The sequence below is a fragment of the Mytilus trossulus genome, unplaced genomic scaffold (genome assembly GCF_036588685.1).
Source record: "Mytilus trossulus isolate FHL-02 unplaced genomic scaffold, PNRI_Mtr1.1.1.hap1 h1tg000486l__unscaffolded, whole genome shotgun sequence".
Classification (NCBI taxonomy): domain Eukaryota; kingdom Metazoa; phylum Mollusca; class Bivalvia; order Mytilida; family Mytilidae; genus Mytilus; species Mytilus trossulus.
In genome coordinates, this window is record NW_026963378.1 from 112,912 (window position 1) to 135,592 (window position 22,681).

Here is a 22,681-nt window from a genome sequence, read left to right on the forward strand (position 1 = left end):
TTAGAGAGGTAAGGTTTGATCAATAGATTAGGCTCAAGTCCTTTATAAAAAGCTTAATTTACTTTTACCATCAATAGATTTTAACTTAGCCATCAACAGGTTGTTGTAGTATGAGTTTATTTGGGGTTTAATATAGCTTTTATGATTTTTTAACTGTTTTAAATGATCACAGGATTTTAGTCAATCTATATCAATGTTAGATTCAGAAAGAATATCTTTTGCAAAAGTGAACCATGAGCCACTAGAATCCAAAGTGTTAGTAAATTGAAAAGATTCATGTAATAAGGGATTCAAATTTGAGGTGAACAGCCTTGCTAAATATAATTATAGTTAGGGTTATTATATGACATTCAATAGGCAGTCTTCCAAATTCGTTCCTTGTACAAAAATTTGAGACACTATTGTTAGTGCCAAGGGTAAACTTGCAATAACCAAGATGCAAGTTTTCTATTGGAGTCTTGACAAAATTAAATGGGTCCACAATTTTTCCAGAAACCAAAGCCGTCTTTTTTTTAGCTTTGAAATACGTTATGTATGAGTTTAAATATGTTATTTCAGAATTATAAGTCAATATAGGTCTCACTGTAGGAAGGCTGCAAAGATAATTAGTATATATGTTTTAATAGAAAACAAAACCTTTTTTGCCTTTTTTGTTAATTCAGCTGTACTATGACAGAGATTACTATTTGATTTAATCAGCAGACCCAAGTAAGGATATTCCAAAACATTCTCTATTTTTTTTCTTTTTACATATATGTATTTTTCAGGCTTTTGTTTTGTTGTTGAAAAGACCATACTTTTTGTTTTATTTATGTTTAGAGAAAGCTGCCAGTTTTCACAAAACGTGGAAACTTTATTAAGACTATTTTGGAGACACTTTTTAGATTCTGATAGTAAAAGCAGATCATCAGCAAACAAGAGGGAGCCTAGTTTACTATTTATAAGCTCAAATGGACTTGAGTTGTCATCTTTCAAACCTTTAGTGATACCATTTATAAAAATGTTGAACAAATTAGGACTTAATGAGTCCCCTTGTTTTGCACCTCTAGTGTCAAAATAGTCAGAAATGTGATTTTTATATTTTAAAGAGGATTTTGTATTTAAATATTGTTGTTTTATTACTCTACATGTAAAAAGACTTTCCCACTCCCATTTTGCATAATTTATATAGAAGGGCTGTCCTCAATACAGAGTCAAATGCCTTTCTTAAGTCAATGAAGCATGCATAGATTTTATGTTATTTTTGTGTATATATTTATCAATTAAAAGATTTTAATATGAAAATATTGTCAGCAGTTCTGTGATTTTCTCTGAAGCCAAATTGACAGTTATTCAGCTGTTTATCTACACTTGTGATTTATAATAGTATATTATTGAGTACAGTATTGAATATTTTAGTAAGATTAATGATTTAAGATATACCTCTGTAATTATTGGGAGCAGATTTGTCTCCCTTCTTATGAAGTGCGATTATATATGAGTCCTTCCATGATTTTGGGTATATACCCGTTTTTAGAATTAAATTAAATATTTTAACAATTGACTTCATTATTACTTGATTTGAGGTTTTGATTATTTCATTTATAATTATATCTGGTCCAGCAGACTTTTGAAGTTTTAGTCCTCTGATTACCTGATTTACTTCTGAACAAGATATTGAAGCTTTGAAGTCTATATTATTTTCTAATAGCTTTAATTGTGATTCAATGTCTATCATAAAAGCATTATCTATAGATGAAGGTTTACCTTGATTTCGAAAACGTTTTATTAAAACTTCTTCATCTTTTTGAAATACCTCTGGTATTTCATCTTTTTCTGTTTTAACCTTAAGAGATTTTAAAATTTTCCAATATTCCTTTGGATTTTGATTGATAAATTCACTTAAACAATTATAAATTTTGGTTTATATCCATACTTTTTCTGTTTAACCATTTTCTTCAAGTTTTTTTTTTAACTAAAAAAACGTTTGCTTTAAACTATTATTATTTGGATTATTCCTTATTTTGTTCCCTATTTTATTTATTTGATGCTTGGTTTCATATAACATTGTCTGACCAAACTTTAAATTTCTTTTACTTCTTCCTCCTCTTAGTTTTTGGAGTTGCTTTACAAGAAAGGCTTGCAATATTATCTAAAAATTTTGTCAATTTTTCTGAAGCCTCGTCATCACCAACCTGTTTTTCCTCGTAATTAATAACCATTTCAAACTCTATTATCTCATTCTTTACATTTTCGGTATATATAGCATCACTAAGTTTAAGTTTAGAGATTTCTGATCATTTATATGATTTAATCCTGTACCACCCTTTTTCCTCAAGGCCAATTTCTTTATCTATATAGAGGACTTAATATATATAAAGTTATTTGAACATGATCTGATAGGTAAGTAAACTCGTTTTTTCTGCATGAACCCCCTGAGGGGTTCATGCTTATATATTGGTGAGTTTTGAATGTGTCTATGGGCCACTCGATATCTCTCGGCCGGAAGTCAGAATAAAATTCTCGGAACGTCTCGAAAGTTTCGATCATTTATACAGGTTTTAACAGGTTGTTATCTACGTCTTTGGTATCATGTATGGTCCCTTGATGACCCTTGACGACGCAATTATATTTGTTTTAAAACGACCACTGTAAATTGTGTGTATCTGGGTCAATTATAACGTGGTATTGTGTGATATTGTCTCGATAACATGTGAATTAATTATGTTGGAAGATTTAACCACGGGATACTGAGTGTGTATTTCATCATAGACTTACGGGAGAGAAGAATCTGGTTAAAATAATGATATTTGATAGAAAAAAAGAAAGATAATATTCTTATCAAAAGTATTCAATTCAATCGGAATCAAAGAAATATATTTACAAAATATATATTGTATTTATGTTTCTGAAGAAACTAACAATGATTAAAATCCGAATATTTTCAGAGTTGCAATTAAGAAATAAGTATTTTATATATAACAAGATACTCTGCTTTGGTATTTTTAAATATTCATTTGTAAAGGAAACATAAAAATTAAATCTAAATAAATTCTTGAATCCTACACAAAAATGTTTATAAACAACTAATCATTATGCTTCTACGTTAATTATTTCATACCATTTTAGTATTTAGGTTTTATGAGTAATCATTATTTTTTTTTTTGTATTGTAATATATCCATAAAACTGAAAGTAAGATAAATTTAGTAAATATTTAAATTTTAAACAGTCGTGAAAAAAATTACTTGTGTGTTTTCAATTCAAACAGCATGATTTTAAATTACAAAATTTAATTACAACCATAATGTTGATTATTTTACACCGTTTTAGTATGGATAGAAGTCTTTGCTTATATTTTGTATACTAAGATATTCACATAGTGGATTGTTAGAATTTAAAAGCAGATTCTATCGATAAATGAATGTAAATACTTGACGTTCGTGTGTATTGATATTATATATATACCTTTTTATATAAATTGGTTATTTTGAAAGTGTTTACAGGTATTCATAAATTTCTGAATAAAGAAATTCTTCGGCAAAACTAAGTTTCCCTGTAGAATTTTTGAATTGATTTAAGTAAAATCAGGAAATCCTTAAAATTTGAGAAGTTTTATGAGACCAAAATAAGTCTCTTCATAAGAGATCCCAATCAATTGCATGCCACAGGTTTCACCGTATACAACATCTACCATGAGTAAAGACAGCTTCAAATACGAGTTGAGAATATAAAGGCATTCATGTAGGAAACAAAATATAAAAATATGATAGATAAAATAAATGCATCCAGAATTCCACATTACAAAGCAAACTGAGTAGGTTTGTGCAATTTGCCTAAGTCATCTGGTTAGAAGAAATTAGGATTTGCCAAAGGGTTATAATCGGAAAAAATGATGTACATTCCCAAGTTATAAATAAAATAGTCGAGCTTTAAAATAACTATTCAAATAGAAGATGAAATATATACTTTCAACTGGCTTCTTCTATTGACAGTTAATTATTTCAATTCAAAAGCAAACACAAGTTCAGCAACAATCTTTTGGGGACCCGGCAGTCAGCGGTCCTAGGTTCATGTATTGCTTTTCTTTTTTTTAAAGAAAGCAACTTGTTTTAAATATTTGACGGCGGACAGGAGACTCTCGTTAACAACAGCATAAATTGATAGACCTCATCATGAAGTTTTACCAGATTAACTTTTGTAGGAACTATCATCCCATTTAGAAGTTATCTCCCTATTATTGTTTTTTTTTCAACATGGGTGCCCTCATTGTTTTTAAAGATATCATTGGACGATAGGCAGATCTTATCATGATGTATTAATTTACCATATGGGGCTCATAGGGTTTCATCATTCCCTATGAGAGTCATATCCCCTTGAAGCAATTTCTTTCCTAAATGCATTTTTCTTAAAAAGTATTAGAGTTAGAATCTATTTGAAAACGGCAACGTGTACAAGCACATATGCAATGTTAATAATAACATTGAGAATGGAAATGGGGAATGCGTGAAAGAGACAACAACCCGACCGTAAAAAAAAACAACAGCAGAAGGTCACCAACAGGTCTTCAATGAAGCGAAAAATTCCCGCACCCGGAGGCGTCCTTCAGCTGGCCCCTAAACAATTATATACTAGTTCAGTGATAATGAACGCTATACAAATTTCCAAATTGTACACAAGAAACTAAAATTAAAATACAAGACTAACAAAGGCCAGAGGCTCCTGACTTAGGACAGGCGCAAAAATGCGGCGGGGTTAAACATGTTTGTGAGATATCAACCCTCCCCCTATACCTCTAGCCAATGTAGAAAAGTAAACGTATTTATAAATCGTTTTGTTGTTAACCCTTATAAGGAGTTATTTCCCTTGAAAAAAATAGACACAATTTTTGAAAAAATGTATTTCGAGAACCAGAATTCGTAGAGACTTGGGACGTACACCAATAATCTTAAGTTCATGTCACCTTCAATTTCCACCCAAGGTCAAAGGTCACCAAGTGCAACAAAAATTTCAAGCTTACATATTAAAAAAACGATAAGAGTTTCCTGTATTGAACGTTCCTCTCAAATTCTTAACCAGATGCTCCGCAGGGCGTAGCTTTATACGACCGCAGAGGTTGAACCCTGAACGGTTGGGGCAAGTATGGACACAACATTCAAGCTGGATTCAGCTCTAAATTTGGATTGTGATTAAATAGTTGACACAGCATAGGTTTCTGACACAGAATGAATGTGTTCTTATGAACTTAAAATTTTTGTTTTCTCTTACAGCAATTCACTATGCTGTTGAATATTAATCCTCTCAAAAAAATGTTTGAAGAAATTTTCTTTTTATTTATGAAATTTCAAATGAGAAAATTTAACCCAATTTTTTTTAATCACATCCCCCTTTCCCTTATTCCAAAACTGATCTCAATTAAAATTTCTAATGGAGTTTGCAACAATAACTTCTCATTTAAATACATCATAAAATATTAAGATGTAAAAAAACTGCTTGTTTTCACTGAATGGTAAAGATTATTTTAATTTATCAGTTGGTAGTAAAAAGTGAATATACATTGTACATTGTATATAACAAAGATTTAAGTTGATTCTGGACAAAGAAAGATAACTGCAATTAAAAAAAATTCTTGCTATTGCACAATAGTGTGCAATTAGATATTTCTTGCTCAGGGGCGTGTCCAGGATATTTGAAAGGGGGGGGGGCGTAGAATAAAATATTTCGCCCAGCGAAGCGAGGCGAAAAAATTTTTGGACCTTTTTTTGGCTTAAAAACATAAAATAATAGAGAATTGCACTAATGTAACGGTTCCTGAGTTGGAGCATGTATATTTTATAGTTAAAGTGTCAGGGTGTGACATTTTTTATGCCGAGTTCTCTCCATTAATTGTCTATGGTATATTAAAATGATTGGATGGATCTTAACAGTAGACCAATAACGAGAAATTCCAAACTCAAGGGTATAAGGAGTTACTTAACATTTCAATTCCTAGGCCAGGATTTTATGAACGAGAGGCGTGATTACGGTTGAGGGTCCATGGGGGAAGCTCAGAAGCTCCTGAATTTCAACAATTTAGCATCAAATGATGAAGTAATCCCTCTATTTTTGATTAAGTTCGGGTTTCGTTGAACGACACACATGATACAAGACAAATAAACACTGAAGAATAAAGTTCTTTCGTTCTGAGTATTGCTTTAATGTGGAAATATACATATTTCTAGTCATGTACCTTGACGCAAAACCTAAAATGAACACAGAAAAATACTGACGGACTCTCATTTTCAATTACTAGAGTGGATTTATTAGAACCATTTTACGTGGATTTCTCATGGCGTAATCGTCAATAATTTTATCAAAATCAAGTTTAATGTCTCTGTAAACATATAAAAGAAGCAGAGCATTTAGGCGATCCTCCTTCATGGTGCTTCTTTTTTTTGGACATCGACATCTTTGGCGAATTATTTATCACATCAACAACAATGGATACTAATCGCATAGTCGAACACGCCGGACTCCGAGAAACGAAATTTTACGGTTGATGATGACCCATCAGATTGGGGAATCAGTATAAAAAGAAATCAGAGTATGTGTTTAATTAATGAATATGATAAATTGCCATTATTCAATACAATACTAGCAGATTATAACGATAGTTTTTTTGTTTGTTTTTTTAAGGGGGGGCCTACGCCCTTACCTGGACCCGCCCCTGTTGCTTACTATTCTGGACAAAGAAAAATAACTCTAAAACTCCCAAAATCAATCCCAACCTTTCTTTTGTCGTCATAAACCTTGTGTCAAAATTTCATAGATTTCTATTCACTTTTACTTAAGTTAGAGTGCGAAAAACTAAAAGTATTCGGACGACGACGCAGACGATCACGCCAACGTGATAGCAATATACGACGAAAATTTTTTCAAATTTTGCGGTCGTATAAAAATATACCAACCTACTATAAATTGCCAAGATGACCGGTAATTCAAGACCTTCAGTTTGAGGTCAAATTCAAATTGAGGTCCAAAACTCGTTATGTGGGGTCATTGAGTGCCCCAAAAAAATCTTTTAAGATAAGGTTGTTGTATATCAATTCATTTTTCAATCTTATTTTAAAAATGGCATGGCACAGCAATATTTAGTGCAAAATAACTAGTTTGTGAAATTAAATCCTTTTTAGTGTATAATTCGGACTATGCTATACATAAAAGTCAAATTAGTTTCGACAATTTTCCAATTTTTACTCCGTGAATGATCCATATACAGTAGAAAGAATCCCCACAGAAACAATCAAGATGATTTTTTTTAAGATCCATCGTCAGAAGCAACTTTCCAGTTAACGAAAAATATTTTCAACCTCTTACATTGATCCTAACATGGGATATGGAGAAAAAAATGTTAGCAAAAATAACAGAAATCCCCAGACTATAGACAAGCTTGTTTGTGAGAAGAATTAGAACGCCATTAACAACAACGAGAAGAATTCATAGTAAAACTATACTTGACTAGTAGTTCTCCATTGAAATAATTATAAATGACATAATAACGAGTACCAGCAACCTCAACAGATAATAAGGATCATAGAATAAACACTGGTTTCACAGTTAACAGGTTCTCTGCTCCCTATACAATACCAGAGAATCGGTTCAGATTCAAATCGCAGAATAACAGCTTCAGACCATCTTTCTCTCATGGTAATGATCATTTTTTAGGGAAAAGACCAGTCATGAGGAACAACTTCAAGAAGAAAGACAGACATTAAATCCTGTTGACATGGAATGTGAATCTTTTGAACATGTAAGTTCACAAACTGATTTAAAGTTACATGTATGTGCATTTATGAACACTCCTGACAATTTTATTGCAGGGAAAATACGTAATTTTTTGGGGTGCTGGAAATTGCTTACACAAGATAATTGGATTCTTAGTTTGGTTAAAGGTTACAAAATTGAATTTGACACTGTACCGCAACAAACCAAGTTACCTGGAACAATTAAATTTAATGAATCAGAACGGTCTATACTTAATGGAGAAATTGAAAAATTTGTACTAAAAAATGTTGTTCAAAAAGTCAATATCCAGGACATAAACAAACAAGAATTTATTTCGAACATATTTATCAGACCGAAGAAAGATGGGTCTCATAGGTTAATATTAAACTTGAGACAATTAAACGAACAAGTTGAATATCACCATTTTAAAATGGAAACACTTAAAACTGCATTACAATTAATTAAACCGAATGTCTGGTTTGCATCTGCAGATTTAAAGGATGCATATTTTTCGGTTAATGTTGTACATAGTGATAGGCAATTTTTAAGATTTTATTGGAATGGGACAAAATATCAATTTACTTGTCTCCCAAACGGATTAGCAAGTGCACCGAGAATATTTACTAAGCTTTTAAAACCAATATTTTCTGCACTTCGCAAAAATGGATATTTAAATGTGGCATACATAGATGATAGTCTTCTCATTAGTGACACTTATCAGCATTGTTGTGATAACATTATAGACACATGTAATCTCCTCGACCAATGTGGGTTTACTATTCACCCGGCGTTTTACGTTTCCGCAAATTGGCATTACTTTTCCGCGAAAAAAAGATGACGTTTCCGGAAAAAAAAGTTTACGTTTCCGCAAATAAATATCTTACTTTTCCGGAAAAAAAGTAACTATTCCGGAAAAAATAAATTATTACTTTTCCGCGAATAATTAAGGAATACCTATTGATCGAAAGCAAAGCTATAATAAATATGCATTAAGTTAAAGGTCATCATAACATGTAAGTAAAAAACATCATTAAAATGTATGAAAACGTATGTTCAAACATATCTTGATATGAGTTCATAAGTCAGTTCTGGCAGAATATTTGAAGCCAACACGTCGTGCAAAGTCCATAGCAGTACATTCACCGTTTACAAGTTCTGTGTTTTGTTTAGGAAGGAAGTCCATCTTCTCCTTTTCATACTTCCGAACGGGTGCTTTTACAGTTAGAGTTCTCATCTTTATGTAAGATGTTGTCTTCAGTTTCAATAACACATCGACAAAGACAAATATGGTAGGATGGTTAGCTTAAATCTGCTCGCACAGGTAGACACTAAAAGACTCGACACCATTCGTTGTTCTCTTTTCCTCGGGGTCAGGGGTGATGCCCAAATGCTTGGTGGAAATCTAATTGCCACCCATATGAAATTCCAATATATAATCGGTAGACCTCATGCATTTATCTTCAGATGGTGCATCGGCAATTAATTCAACAAAGCATTCTTTAATCATGTCAGTTGGCAAGTAAGCCAAACCAAAGATTTCTCAATGAAGTTTAACTCATCCTCACTCGAGTAAACTAGTTATATCTAGTAAATTGTAGCTATACTGAGATCAGAACATTTGTTTTATTAATTTAATTTTTTTTTTTTTATCATATATGTACATTCAAATCTTTATAATTTACCAGGTAAATTTGCGGAAAAGTAATAAATGCAAATTGCGGAAACGTATACTTTAAATTTGCGGAAACGTAGTATTGGGACTTTGAATAATTAGCGGAAATGCAATACGCCCTATTCACCCTATTAAATCAGTGCTATATCCATGTCAAGAAGTAACTTTTTTTGGGTTTTGTTATTAATTCTATAACAATGACAGTAAAATTAACATCTGAAAAGGCAAAGACTATTGTAGTCATGTGTAAAGTGTTTGTTAAAAAATGGGAAACAACAATTAGAGAGTTTTCTCAGTTAATTGGAAAATTGGTAGCTTCTGAACCAGTAGTCCAGTATGCAAACTTCTATGTCAAACCTCTTGAACAAAAGAAAGACAAAGCATTAAAGATTAATAGAGGAAAACACGATGCGATAATGTATTTGGATTGTGAAATACACAAACATTTAATTTGGTGGATAAATAATATTGAGAAGTCTAGCAAACCTATTTTAACAATAGAACCTAGTATGATTCTTCAATCTGATAGCTCAAAAACAGGATGGGGAGGACTGATTAAACATCCTAAATTAGCTATGGCCAAAACAGGGGGACATTGGTCTTACCATGAACAAGATAAACATATAAATGTGTTAGAGCTTCTTGCAGCCTTTTTAACTCTTAAAAGTTTCTGTGCTACAAAAAACAATATTCATATAAAAATATATTTGGATATTACAGTAGCGGTTCAGTATATAAATAATATGGGAGGAAGGAAGGATGAGTTGAATGAGTTAACTAGAGATATTTGGAATTGGTGTATCAATAGAAGCATTTGGTTAAGTGCATGCCATTTGCCGGGGAAAACTAACGTAGAGGCAGACAAACTTTCAAGACATTTAAGTGATGATATGGAGTGGAAGTTAAATGAAAACATTTTCATGAAAATTCAAAAACTATTTGGTCCAATTAATATAGACCTCTTTGCGTCACGACTTAATTGTCAATTGAACAAGTATGTTTCATATATTCCGGATCCAGATGCGTGTGCAATTGATGCATTTTCTTTTTCTTGGAATATGTATAATGGCTATGCTTTTCCTCCTTTCAGTATAATTGGAAGAGTACTCCAGAAAGTGGAAGAAGACAAGGCAACATTGATATTGATAGCACCAATGTTCACGACTCAACCATGGTTTGCAAAAATTCTTCATCTGATAGCCGGACAATCTTACATACTACCAAAGAAAAATCTGTTGATTCATCCATCAGATCCTTCAAGGCAGCATCCGTTAAAGAAAATGCAGTTAGCAGTGTTTCCTTTATCAGGACAAGACTTAACAGTTTTGGCTTACCAACAGACACTACAAACATTTTATATGACTCATGGAGAAGTTCCACAAAAAAGCAATATGGGAGTTATCTCAACAAATGGGTGCAATTTTGTGTTAAAAGACAAATTAATTCATTTAAAGCATCTAATTCTATAGTTTTACAATTTCTGACGGAACTATTTCAAAAAGGTCTTGGATACAGTGCTATTAATACAGCTCGATCAGCTTTATCATCAGTGTTGGATTGTGGGAAAGTCAATCCTATTGGGAATGATCCTTTAATTTGTCGTTTTATGAAAGGTGTATATAATAAAAGACCAACTTTACCAAGATATGAAGTGACATGGGACGTTGATGTGATGTTGAAGTTTTTATGTACTCTATCACCTGTAAATATGTTGACTTTGAAAAACCTCACGTTAAAGTTAACCATGATACTTAGTTTATTAACAGCTCAGAGAACACAAACTTTACATTTGATGGATATCAATGATATTACTGTTAATAATGATGAACTAATTATAAAAGTGACAATATTGATCAAAACTTCGAAACCAGGGAGTCATTTATCAGACATACATTTGCCAGCATACAACAAAGACAAATCTTTATGTGTTGTGGATACATTTAATGAGTACATTAAAAGAACTAAATCACAAGGGGACAATATACTAAGTTATTTATTATGACTATGAAACCACATAAACCTGTGTCAAAAAACACTATAAGTAGATGGATTAAATTAACAATGAAACTTGCAGGATTAGATATTAACTTGTTTAAGCCCCATAGTGTTAGGTCAGCTGCAACTTCATCTGCTAAAAAAGCAGGGATTTCTTTAGATGTTATAATGAAATCAGCTGGTTGGAAAAAAGAATCAACTTTTAGAAAGTTTTATGACAAACCTGTAGTAAACAATAACAAAAATAAGGGTTTGAGTAAAGTACTTCTTGATAACTATTTTTGTCATGATCGTTAGATTTATCTATTGTTTTACTTATGTGATTGCATGTTGTAAATGTGTTTCTTTTTTTATTAGATAAATAGTTAACATATATGATTTCTGTTTAATTTAGAATCATCAAACAAAATTTAGTTGTGTGGTATATAGTCTTTGAGATAGGTAATTGTTCTTTTAGGACTTTCAGATATTTTCATGGACACGTAACATGTTGGTGTACCGAGCTTTCATGTTTACCTGGCTGTGTTGCCAATTCATGTGTTTCTCTAAAATCTCATGGGATACTTCAGCAGCATTGATTTTGTAAAATTGGAAAATTAAATGAGTGTTGGAACAATACGAAATTTGATTATAATTTTACAAAATCAATTCTGCTGCTGAGGTATCACATGCCCACCCAAGACCCACATTTAGATTACTTGTCTTAACACATTCATCGGCATCTTTCAAACCTGACATCACCTGACCTAATACGTCACCTCATGTGATACCTCAGCAGCAGAATTGATTTTGTAAAATTATAATCAAATTTCGTATTGTTCCAACACTCATTTAATTTTCCAATTTTGTGTGGACCTTCAATAAAATCAAAGAAGTGCTCAGTAACAAAAAGCATTCCTCTTTTATGTGTTGTTACTATCATCTGGACCTTAAAACAAATTTGAATCTTTTTTAAAGGTCCATTGTTATCAAAGAAGTGCGATCTAAAAGATATGATTCTTCTATGACTTGTAGTTGGTTAGAGTTTGTATCTTAATGTATCTTAACCAGAATTAATTTAGGTCAAGATGACTCTTTTTTCATGGACAATCGTTACTATTAAATAGTAGTAAATCATTCTTTTTTACACACAGTTTGTTTCAATCTTTACCTAAATACACAAGAGTGCACACACTGAAATGTCTCGCCTTCTTTACTAATCCTTGATACTATCTTTATAGACCTAAATATAAAGCCACATAAACTCAACATTAACCAAGGAAAATGAAACATTGATCAATGAACCATGAAAATGAGGTCAAGGTCAGAAGAACCATGCCAGGCAGACATGTACAGCTAACAATTCTTCAATACAACAAATATAGTTGACTTATTGCTTATAAATAAAGAAAAACAGACCAAAACACAAACACTTAAAACTTAGCAATGGACCGTGAAAATGAGGTCAAGGTCAAATAAAACCTGCGTAACCTACATATAGATCATAAAATATTTCCATACACCAAATAAGGTTGACCTTATGCATAAAGTATTAGAAAAATAGACCAAAACTAAAAAACTTAACTTTGACCACTGAGTTACCATGAAAATGAGGTCAAGGTCAGATGACACCTGTCAGCTAGACATGTACACCTTACAATCATTCCATACACCAATTATAGTAGAACTATTGCATATAGTATAAGAAAAACATACCAAATCACAAAAACTTAACTATAACCACTGAACCATGAAAATGAGGTCAAGGTCAGATGACACCTGCCAGTTGGACATGTACACCTTACAGTCCTTCCATACACCGAATATACTAGACCTATTGCTTATAGTATCTGAAATATGGACTTGACCACGAAAACTTAACCTTGTTCACTGATCCATGAAATGAGGTCGAGGTCAAGTGAAAACTGTCTGACAGGCATAAGGACCTTGCAAGGTACGCACATACCAAATATAGTTATCCAATTACATATAATAAGAGAGAATTTAACATTACAAAAAATCTTAACTTTTTTTTCAAGTAGTCACTGAACCATGAAAATGAGATCAAGGACATTGGACATGTGACTGACGGAAAGTTCGTAACATGAGGCATCTATATACACAGTATGAAGCATCCAGGTCTTCTACCTACTAAAATATAAAGCTTTTAAGAAGTGAGCTAACACCGCCGCCGCCGGATCACTATCCCTATGTCGAGCTTTCTACAACAAAAGTTGCAGGCTCGACAAAAACTTGGAATAATGATGCATGATTTTTTTTATTAGTTATTTGAACTAGCTGTCAGTAACTGCGAGTACTCTCAGATCAGTACTTATAGTGTCTTTTTGTTGTTGGGATATACAAGTACCCGGCCACGTTCACTCTGTTTTTTGTTAGATGTATTTATATTTGTATCCATCTGATGAGTTAACTCACCTATATGTTAAACACCTACAATGAAATGCTTTAAACTGCATTTTCCATATCTGTTAGATACTTATTCATGTAAAAATGCCAAATTTTGAAAATCTATGCCAATAATGACTCTATCATGACGTATATACGCTAGCGTAAGCCGGCACTTAGTTGTTATAGAAAAGCTGACTATTTTATTTAAAAGGTAATTATGCTTTTTAAAACTGAGTACTGACTTTAAAGTTGCACCTTGCTAAAGTGCTTCAGTAGAAAATGAACTCGAGGCATATATCATACAAGTTTTCCTTGAAGTTTGATATTTCATTAACTAAAATGTTCATTATTCAACTTACATTATGCCATGCATCTATAATACTAAAATTACGAGGTCCAATTTGTCAGCCGTCATCACGTTAAAACAGCGTTTCAAAGAATTCAACTTTATATATAACTAATATAGTACAAAGGTGTAGATTAAAAATTACACCACTCCAGGCCCTTTTGTTTTCCATGTAATTAATATTGCCAATAATTAGGAAGTTCCGGGTCGAGTCCGATACCTATACCAATAGTATATTCACCGGTTACATATTACCTTATCTGTATGTTCCACATCTGACAGGTGCACCACCAAACGGTGTATTCAGGATTTATATGCTATATACACGGGTCATAATCACAGGGTTGACAATACTTAATTGTCAAATTGTTACCTACTGTAGTATTTTAATCAGTAAGACTTTCTAAGATAACAATACAAATACTAAAAATCTGAACAAAAAATAAGGCGTAAAGGCACAGTTTTCAATTTGTTAGCGGGCCAGACGTAAAACAGCGAATCAAAGAATTCAACTTTATTTATAACTAATATAGGACATTGCTGTTGATAGAAAAATGCTCCATTCCAGGACCTTTTGTTTTCCAAATAATTAATATTACCAATGATTGATAAGTTCCAGTTCGACGGGTTCAAACAGAAAATTTGAAAGCAGAGAAAAGTGTGTATCTTATAATCGACATGACTCTATCAGATGTCAATACTAATACTAAAATAAGGCTTGCGCATAGTTATATTTTAATTCAGTCACAGACCTGCGATATCACGGGTGTGTTCTAGTATTTCTTAAGAAGAAACATAACTAGTTAGTTCATTCATTCACCTCTTAGTTCCAATAAATTAATAAAATTATATTTGTCCAATTGCAGACAATAGCAGGCGTTATTTTTTTCTGATATAATTATTAGTTTTCAAACAAAAGTATGACACACTTCCTAAAGTAAGTTAGTCTGTCTCTTTTCCGGTTAGGCCGATGCCTTAAGAAAGTTTATTGCTATAGCAAACTTTCCAAAAAAACCTTTATTTTATTATTCAAATAGAATTTATTTTTAAAAAATGTGTGGTGCTTATACGCTCTCATAGTTAATGCCACTTTCAATACTACTGTGCATATAACGAAATGTTTTATTCTATATTCCGAAAGAAATGAATGTAATAGAAAATATTTACTAAAAACAATTGTAAATCAAACGTTTTTTAACCAAAATTGTACACAAAAAAGCACACGACGTTTTGCGCGGTGAATATTCTTTTTCTGCTGGTGAATATGCTTATTTATTTAAAATCCCATTCATATAGAAAAACCTACTAATATTTTATCAATATGGAATAATACGTTTTATTATTTTATAAGAATTGTTCCATCCTTTTGATGATCATTGATAGCCAAGTGATTTAAATTGTTATTCATAATGTATGCATATGTTTTAGTTTTATACTGTAATGTTTCCCTCCTTATACATCATCTTGAAATAATTACGTATCACATATAGATTCTAATTGGATGCTTCATGATGCGACTGAGATACAGCAATAGCTATGAGCTATGAAATAAAGAAAAAAACAGACTGTTCTCCTCTCAGGATAAGACATCAAATGCTGGAAAGTGACATCCATGTGTCGTACAGTCCTCTTTCTCTAGCTTGGTATCGTAATTTATATCTAACCATTTTTACATCATCAACAAAAGTTTTGTTCAATATTATATCTTTGATTAGAAAGGATGATTCGATCAATTAAAATCTATATGGCAGTTAGTATCCTTTTTATGTTTGGTGTAAGTGATTTATATCAATATCATGTACCTTAAAGTTATAGAGATCTTAGACATTTTTGATTGGTTCATTTACATGTAATTGAGGGCTAAGGTCGAAGGTTATAAACTAAATTTTTAATTGATTTCTACATCCATTCATCACTTTATTGACAAGAGCCTGAATCGCTCACCTCCGCTTGATGATGATAACCAAAAACAGCAAAAATTCCTCAAAATTACCAATTTAGTGGCAGCAACCTGATAATGGGTTGTTAGATTGGTCTGAAAATTTCAGGGCTGATAAAACTTGACCTAATGAACACTTTTAGCCATGTTAGAATTGCTCTAAATACTTTGGTTTTAGAGGTATAAGCCAAAAACTGCATTTTACCCTTATGTTTTATTTTTAGCCATGTCGGCCATGTTTTTTGACGAAACAGAAAATAAAACACAAAGTTAATTTTAGATACCCTAAGGATCTAGCTTAAGTTTGGTAGGAACTGGTTCAGTAGTTTTAGAGAAGATTTTTTTAAGTAAGAAAACATGACAATCGAATTGTGTAAAATTGTCCTTAAAGGGCAATAACTCTTTGACCATTTTTGTCATATAAACTTATTTGTAGATCTTACTTTGCTGAACATGTTTTCTGTTTACAGTTTATCTTTATTATTACTACTATTCAAGATAATAACCAAAAACTGCAAAATTTCCTAAAATCTTCCAATTTAGTGTCAGCAACCCGACAATGGGTTGTTCGATAAATTTCAGGGCTGATAGATCTTGACCAATTGAACACTTTAAATCCATGTTAGATTTGCCCTAACTGCTTAAGTTTTTGAAATATAAGCCAAAAACTGCATTTTACCCCTATGTTAATTTTTTAGCCATGGCAGCCATGTTTTTTGACAAAGCAGAAAATAAACACAATCTTTATTTTAGATACCCTAAGGATCATTCAGCTTACATGCGCGTAGCTACGTTTACGTCAAAACGCCCGGGCGTACACTTGAATTTTGAAAATATAACAAATAATGGACATAGAATAAGAAAAACTGGTCAAAAGCACATCAGCCTTGTGCTTCTGTTTTCAATGAATTGCAATTTCGAATAAAAAAGGACTAAATTTACTCAAATAGATAATTTTAGAATAGAATAGAAAAATAATATTTTGTAAAAGTCTGAATCTACTATGACTTCTGCATACTTTTCTCATATTTAAAGAATTCACTATCTGCTCAAATTCGATATGCTGTTTGTAGTTTTGTCGAACCTGTGATTTATGTCCAAAAGCGAGACAAAGCGGCGTCAATATTTAGGTTCCGAATATGGATACAGTTTTTTGAATGACTCTACATGAAATTTTACGAAAGTTTGACAGAAACTGTTTATGATCAAAAGAGTATTCAGAGCAATATAATACTGCAATTATATCTTTAATTTTCCAGCATTTTAAGGACAAAATTCATTTCTTTCTTCACTTAATAAGTGGTCGCAGTTTGGGCTTATATTTTGTTTTTTCTTAATTACATTAACTACTTGTCGAACCTTCATCCTTTTATGAACATGCCGAAGAAGCTTTTTCTATGGCTAATGTATAAAGCTAAAATTTTGAAAGCATTTGTTTTCGTTCATTTTTCTATTTTTTTCTGATAGACAGATAGCCGGACTCTTCTTTATGCAATTAATTGTTTTACATGCTCAATTTATAAACCTTCATAGATTGTCGTGAAATATTCCAGATCAAGAAAAAAATATCAAAAGAAAATCTTAGATTTTTTTTAAATCCCTTTAAAGGAATGATACATTGATTCTCTTTTTGTGGGAAGAAATCCTAAGTGTTCCAGAATTTTTTATATTGCACCTCTTAGAAATGTTTGTTTGAACACGAAAGATGCTTTTGTCGATTATATGCTTACTCACGGCACCCTTTAAACTTATTTAAAAGTAATATTGGTTTGGACGTTTTCTCTAAAACCGATAACTATTAGGCTAGCTCCCAGTTTAACACGATGAACAAGTTAACAAAATTACAAAATTTAACCAAAACAAACAAACCATTTAGATTCAAACGTATGTTGCTATCAATGATTTCATACTGACAGGAATCATTACGGTATCTCATTCTCGATAGCTTTCGGGAGCTTCTTCCCTTTCGAAGACGAACCCACTACTAGCAGGTGATTTAACATTGAGCTGGCACCCCTCATATCCCTCGCCAAGGTTCGGGCGTACACGTAAACATGACTCAGCTACGCCACTGGCTTAAGTTTGGTGGGAATTGGTTCAGTAGTTTCAGAGAAGAGAATGATAGACATATGAATGTAAGCATTTAAAAAAGCTTGTTTTAGAGATATTTGTTTTAAATCATTGAAATATGTCTATTTGAGGGAAGGACTATGAGTAAAGATCTGTCTTATTAGAATGGTGCTAATTCGAAAAATTAATAAAAATTAAAAAAAAAACTAATACAAATATTTTTATTATTAAAATATATATTATCTGAAATGATTATTTACATTCATGTCTGACAACACATCTAAATTCTGAAAACATTTTAATAAAAACATTTCCCCCACACAATTAAAGCTCAGAGTCAACTATGATATTGAATCTAACTTTATACCTGTAGAAGCTTCAGGTACAAAAAACTCTAGAAATTGAGTTTCTTTCATAATTTGCTTCCTTATCAGCATTAGTTTACAATACAGTATTCATACAATTTATTTTAGTTCAATTATAAACATTAAGGATGTTTGCAGCTTATGTTTCTGACATTTTATGTGAGACTTAGAATCCTATGGTTTTATTGATGTAGTGCCATTAGAAGACTTGCCTGCCAAACTCTTCAATTCTTTTCAAAATTTTATACTTTTAGTATAAATGATATTTTTGAAAAATCAAAAAAAATCCTTATTCTTTATAAGTTTTTCAAAGAAAAAAAATGTGCCAATGCTTAACTAATAGAATGAACTAACTAGAGAGAATGATTTACTAGAAGTGTTTTACAAAGCTTGTCATTTCAACATGGAATAAGGAACCTAATTCAAATAAAGAAATGTGGTGATTGCCACTTAGACAACTTATGTGTTAGCTGTCAATCTTACAATAAAAAAAAAAACATTTCCTTTATAGTCAACTATAAATTTCATAGGTTTCTTACAGTTTCTGTCCTGCAGATGTCAGTGCAGTATTGTTATGTTGACTGAAAAAACTCAATGCATTGAACAAAACAATCATAAAAATTCAAAACTTTATTTTCTTTTTATGCTATTTTCAGAAAAGACTTTGGTGAAAGTTTCGTGAAATTCCATAAAGGTTTTACAAATTTCCTGTTGTTCAGAAAAAAAACCTGTTACCTCAAATTGTATTTTTATGTGAACTGTGAATAAAACTGTTTATGTACATGTATCAGTAAAATATGCAATGAATAAAAATTATTTCAAAATTTAATGCTGGATACTGTCTTTTCAACAGAACAAAGATCTCTTGTTATTAACTGTTTTAAACATAAAAAAGGTCAAGTAACAAAAGATCTGTCTTATTAGGATGGTGCTAATTCGAAAAAATAATAAAAATTAAAAAAAAACTAAATTAAAAATGTAAATATGATGGATCGACAATAATCGAAACTAAATTTAAAGAAAAGCACATGATGCATGAAGGACTTTTCCTCTAATTAAACATCAACATGATCATAAAAAATGACTTTACTTATTTATCAATTGAAAAATTAATATAAATTGATTTCATCTAGATCTTCAAGTTCAAATGTAGCACAAAACCCAAAAGTGCCATAAAACCAAAAAGTTCTATAAAACCTACTTCATACTTCAGTTTGTCAATCTTTTCAAAACATTTGGCTTCTTTTTTCAAACGATTAGTATACAAATTGTATTTAATATTATCTAACCAACTTTCACCTAGTGTAAGAATTATCTTATACATGTCATCTGAGACTACTATAACACATAATATAGAAAAATAAAGGTTGGCAGGTAGAACTTACATAAATGAAGAGATTAATGAAAAATGAAGAGATGGATGCCCTATTTATAAAATTCCAATGTCCCCAGTCGGCTCAAGAAGCGATAAAGCAGCGCATCTATTTTGGGTAGGCAAATATCCACTTTTTGATATTGGAGAGCTCTGACGTCCTACGGCCCCAGCTTGTCTTGCAAAACAGCAGTCGGACGTCAGAGTAATCTCGGAGTAATTAATTATGTATGTGTCTGTCCTAGCTAAGTCAGGAGCCTGTAATTTAGTGGTTGTAGTTTGTTTATGTGTTACACATTTGTTTTTCGTTCATTTTTTTTTACATAAATAAGGCCGTTCGTTTTCTCGTTTGAATTGTTTTACATTGTCTTATCGGGGCCTTTTTTAGCTGAATACGAGGCTGGGATACGAGGTATGGGCTTTGCTCATTGTTGAAAGCCGTACTGTGACCTATAGTTGTTAATTTCTGTGTCATTTTGGTCTTTTGTGAACAGTTGTCTCATTGGCAATCATACCACATCTTCTTTTTAAATTATGAGATCTTATAATGATAAAGGTTCTATACATTTTCATTGATAATATATTCTTTATTGTAGGATTATCCCAGAAAGAAATCATGCATTGGATTTGGAAGAACGTTGAAGTCTACTGAACAAAGTGAAAAAAAATAATTATTATTTTAAAATTTCATTGTCATATTGTTATGCTTGTCTCAGTATATGGAGAAATAAATATTTATGAATTTTGATATACATGTTTATTTATATGTCGATGATTTCTACAACTGAATTGCAGAAATTTACATACATGCTTAGTCTGAATGACAGGTCAATTAAAAAACACACAAGTAACCACACATCTTGATATATCAAAGGGAAAGCGACTTTAAGCAATACATGTACTAATACTATTTAAAGAGGAAATGTTGGTATATTACAGTAGAGAAAACGAATAGTCTACATTAACAAAGCAATTTACCAAAAAATCAGATATGACAGACATGAACCACACCCAACCACTGAAATACAGTATGCTGACTTGAGACATAGGTGAAACAACACAATCAGAACTAACTTTAAAAATGTTGAAAAAAGTTTCATTGCAGGATCATCAGACTGACTGTACATAAAATATTCATCATTGACAGATGAGTTGTGAATTGAATTTTAATTGACAGAAAGAGTGACATCATCATATACTATCATATTTTATAGTCTTGTTTAGATCTGACCCTGCTTCATCTTTATACATTCTGCAATGTTTTTGCTCACACATATAATTTGTATGATATTTTGATCATTTAGTCATGCAACCTGGAAGCTTTCTTTATATAGAACATCTTGTGTCATTAAACCTGGAACTGCACTATACATTAAATGGTATATAACTAGATTTGTTACACCAAGAAATACAATTCACCAAAAATACTTCTTCAGTTGAGGCGTGGTAAAATTTGGAAATTGTCAACGAAAACAATGTGATATTACAAATTTAATTGAGTTTTAGATACTTCATACAACCTCAACCACTAGGGTACAAAAAAATTTAATGTACGTCATAAGATCTCATAAAGATTTTGTAAAAACGCAATAAACCCCATATTCGAGAAATATTTGCCACTGGTGCTCTCATGTAGCTTAGAAATTGAAATTTGACAATCCTTCACCATACTTTTCACTGATCAAATTGAAAACGGGATTTTCATTATTATTTCAAAAATGTTGTTTTTGTTCTAGACAATTCCTGTTAAATAAAAAGCATTTCGTTGGAAATGTCGCCATTAAACATAAGATTTTGAAACAAAAATATACCATTTCATCTATTTATATAGTTCATTATGGTATTGGTTTTGGCCATTGTTCTAGGCAGTTCGATTTCGGAATTCCTGAAGTTTACTTCTGTGTTGTTTGGTCTCTGAGGAGAGACTTATTACTTACCTTTTATCTTGATTAGAATGTTTTTTCTTCTTAAATAGCCATGGAAACCAGAAACGGAAGAATAATATAAAAAAGAAGATGTGGTATAATTGCCAATGAGACAACTGTCACCACAAGAGACCAAAATGACACAGACATATACCACTATAGGTCACTGTATATATACGGCCTTCAACATTAAGTATTGTCACACTCGGGCCACTGATATATAGCTTGTCGTTTCGATTGACAAGCAACTGCGGTTGCTGCTTCTTTTGTAGTTTTTTGCAGTCTTTGCAACAGAGACTTTATCCTTGTCAGATTCAATATCTGATGCAGTATAATCACTCCGTTAAAGATCGATTTCAATCATCCCAAGATAAAAAAAATCATTGTGAATTGGAAAATAAAAATGACGACGATTTTGGGGGAACATTTATTCATAATTTTAATTTTTATGGCTTATGTGTAAACTGGCCACATACGGTACTGATTGATACTTCGACATGATCGAAGATTGAAACAACAGCAGGGGTCCAGTTTAGCTTATGTGAAATTCTAACTCTTTTCTGATCTATTACCCAAGTAAATTATTCATTTGACTTTTATAATGAAATTTTGTGTTTCTAATGTATTTGCCGCAAAATACATTGTTTGCAAAATCTTTATCTAAATTGATTGAATAAGGAATCTTTGATTTATCATTTATTACTGACTATGAAAGGCATCCTTATTAGCTGAATCTTTAATAGAAAGCAATGACTATATGTGATCAGAGATAAACCGCACCACCTAATTATCAAACTGAAAATTTAAAAAAAGACATAACAGAAAGGGTTGAAACCGAAAAAAATATGGGTTCAAAAATAAAATTTA

The 22,681-nt window shown here is 31.6% G+C and overlaps 1 protein-coding gene across 1 annotated transcript; it reads left to right on the forward strand.

Annotated features, from left to right (window-relative positions):
* The first annotated feature begins 7,582 nt into the window (after nucleotides 1–7,582).
* LOC134702474 (uncharacterized) lies at nucleotides 7,583–11,693 on the forward strand. The gene is made up of 2 exons (XM_063563372.1): nucleotides 7,583–7,767; nucleotides 10,505–11,693. The coding sequence occupies exons 1-2, from the start codon at nucleotides 7,744–7,746 to the stop codon at nucleotides 11,414–11,416; spliced, it is 936 nt and encodes a 311-aa protein (XP_063419442.1). The 5' UTR covers nucleotides 7,583–7,743; the 3' UTR covers nucleotides 11,417–11,693.
* The last annotated feature ends 10,988 nt before the right edge of the window (nucleotides 11,694–22,681 follow it).